Below are 2500 nucleotides of genomic sequence, written 5' to 3'. Positions count from 1 at the left end.
AGTCCTTTCACAGACTGTTACGAGGTCTTGTGGAGTTTGCAATTGGTGTGGTGTAAGGCTTGCCCGCATGTTTGATCTTGACTGTGTATTGTTTAAGGCAACAAAGGCGATCGTAAAGCTAAGACGGAGGGAGGAGAGAGAGAGAGAGAGAGAGAGAGAGAGAGAGAGAGAGAGAGAGAGAGAGAGAGAGAGAGAGAGAGAGAGAGAGAGAGAGAGAGAGAGAGAGAGAGAGAGAAAGAGAGAGAGAGAGAGAGAGAGAGAGAGAGAATGTGTGTGGGTGTGGGTGTATGCATCTCTCTCTCTCTCTCTCTCTCTCTCTCTCTCTATCTATCTATCTATCTAACTATCTATTTATCTATCTCTCTCTCTCTACACACAAACACACACACGCACAGAGAAAGAGCGAGAGAGAGAGAGCGAGAGAGAGAGAGAGAGAGAGAGAGAGAGAGAGAGAGAGAGAGAGAGAGAGAGAGAGAGAGAGAGAGAGAGGAGATAGAGAGAGAGAGAGAGCGAGAGAGAGAGAAGGAGAAAGAGAGAGAGAGAGAGAGAGGAGAGAGAGAGAGAGAGAGAGAGAGAGAGAGAGAGAGAGAGAAAGAGAAGTAATCAATTAATGAAGTTTTACTTAGCACTTTTCTGAAGGATCTATCGGGTAAGATCAAAGATTTTATTAAACATGTAAATGAACTCACTCTGGCAGATTCGAAGGAAAAAAAAAGAAAGGAGAAAAAAAGAAAAGAAAAAAAAAAACGTAGGAACGGAATGTAATTATAACATTTGAAATATATTTCTAAATTCTTGGTGATTATTAAAACAGGCTCTGCGTCGCTAATAGAAACAAATCTATTTATTTATGGATTGCGTAAGATGTATGAATTCGTGGGAAGCAAATATTGTGGTGATATTGGCAAAAATATTGTGGTGCGGAGTTATAAATCGTTATAAGTTATAAATCGTCTATAAAATGACTGTCGGTCGAGCTATTGGTCAGTCTTCAGTCAACATATATATAATAGTCTAGTACTTTTTTGTGTGTTAAGGATATGTCCGATATGCGAAGCTTAACCTCGCGCGGGCTATGCTTATGAGGGGAGCCCGGTCTGTGTCGACTAATGCCGACTCGCTCACGTGTGTCAGCTGCTGCTGACTCGGCGGAACCGAGTCCTTGCCCGCCGTGGTGCCCAGCCACAGCAGTAACCTCCGGGCGACAGTTGCAACTTCTCGCGCCTGGGCGGGGCGCGAACCGCCGACCCTTCGGATCAGAGGCCGACACGTTACCACTGTACTAGCCCGGAGGCTTTTTTGTGTTATATGAATTCTGTTATATTAATCATACAAATTAGAGTTACTGTTTAACGATTATTTTACTTTTATACTTGTCTTGCTGTTCACATAATTTTCTCTGTGTTTTTACTGTCATTCCTTTTTTTGGGATATATTTTATGTTTATTTTTTGTGTACTTATCCGTGTGTTTTATAATTTCAACCGATTATATGGTTAAAATTGTTTTCAATACAGCTCTCCTTCCCTACACGTACATCTTGCCACATTCCACATTGAAACCTAAATACGAAAATTGTGAAATGCGCTGACGTATAGTTTCAGGCGCAACATCCTTTTATGAACTGAATGTTGCAACTTTCCTTTTTTTTTCAAAACGTGCATTAAACATCAGCGCACAATACCTCAAAATCGCCAGAGTTCCCTCTCCAAACGTTCACAGGAGTTAATCGGGGTAGGCGATCCTGCTCCTGTTCACTACACGATCAAGTCTCACTTTCTGATCTCAGTTATGCCTTTATAAACCCTCCTCCTGCCGTTTATATTCGTGTATTAAGTTGCGCGCCGGGATATTGTGTGTGTGTGTGTGTGTGTGTATGTGTGTGTGTGTGTGTGTGTGTGTGTGTTTGTTTGTGTGTGTGTGTGTTTGTTTGTGCTTGTTTGTTTGTGTGTATGTTTGTAAGTGTGTGTGTGTGTGTGTGTGTGTATGTCTGTATTTGTGTGTGTGTATGTCTGTATTTGTGTGTGTGTGCGTCAGTGTGGACGTGCATTCATGCGTCGTTTATATCCAAGCGTGGGAATGAGGAAAAGATTGCTAACATAATGAATATTCATGCAATATCCTATCACTCATGAACAAATCAGTGTCCACATGCTTTTCGCTCCTGTTCAAGGCGGTCCGAAATTACTCTACAAACCGGACATTTATATTTCCTTCGCAGAGTTAAATGACCAATAATGCTTCAGTGAACTGGAGAAGGAGCAATTTTTCTAGACGCCCAAGGAGCTTCTGTGTTTGAAGAACATTTTTCACTCGAATTAATCGGATCAAAGGCTTGAACAAAAATTATGACTTCCAAGAGCATTTTTCGTCTTCGAATGGACACTTTCCTTTCATAATCGTTCTCGTCGGTGTGCAGAAAAGATTTAGATTTAGAAAAGGACCCGGAAAAAAAAAATAGCGAAGGAAGGTTGCGTTCAAGAATAGCATTTTTTTCTTTC

General features: G+C 41.4%; 1 protein-coding gene across 1 annotated transcript in view; it reads right to left on the bottom strand.

Moving 5' to 3' along the window:
- Positions 1-69, bottom strand: part of LOC119578202 (G-protein coupled receptor GRL101-like) — a 6133-nt gene extending 6064 nt beyond the window's left edge. The window contains exon 1 of the mRNA XM_037925938.1: positions 1-69. This exon is cut by the window's left edge and continues 60 nt beyond it. Within this exon, the coding sequence (XP_037781866.1) occupies positions 1-69 (69 nt within the window).
- Positions 70-2500: the final 2431 nt, after the last annotated feature.

This window comes from Penaeus monodon, chromosome 10, assembly GCF_015228065.2.
Source record: "Penaeus monodon isolate SGIC_2016 chromosome 10, NSTDA_Pmon_1, whole genome shotgun sequence".
Taxonomy (NCBI): Eukaryota; Metazoa; Arthropoda; class Malacostraca; order Decapoda; family Penaeidae; genus Penaeus; species Penaeus monodon.
The sequence above is the reverse complement of the archived record's forward strand: the minus strand, read 5'-3'. Positions and strand labels throughout refer to the sequence as shown.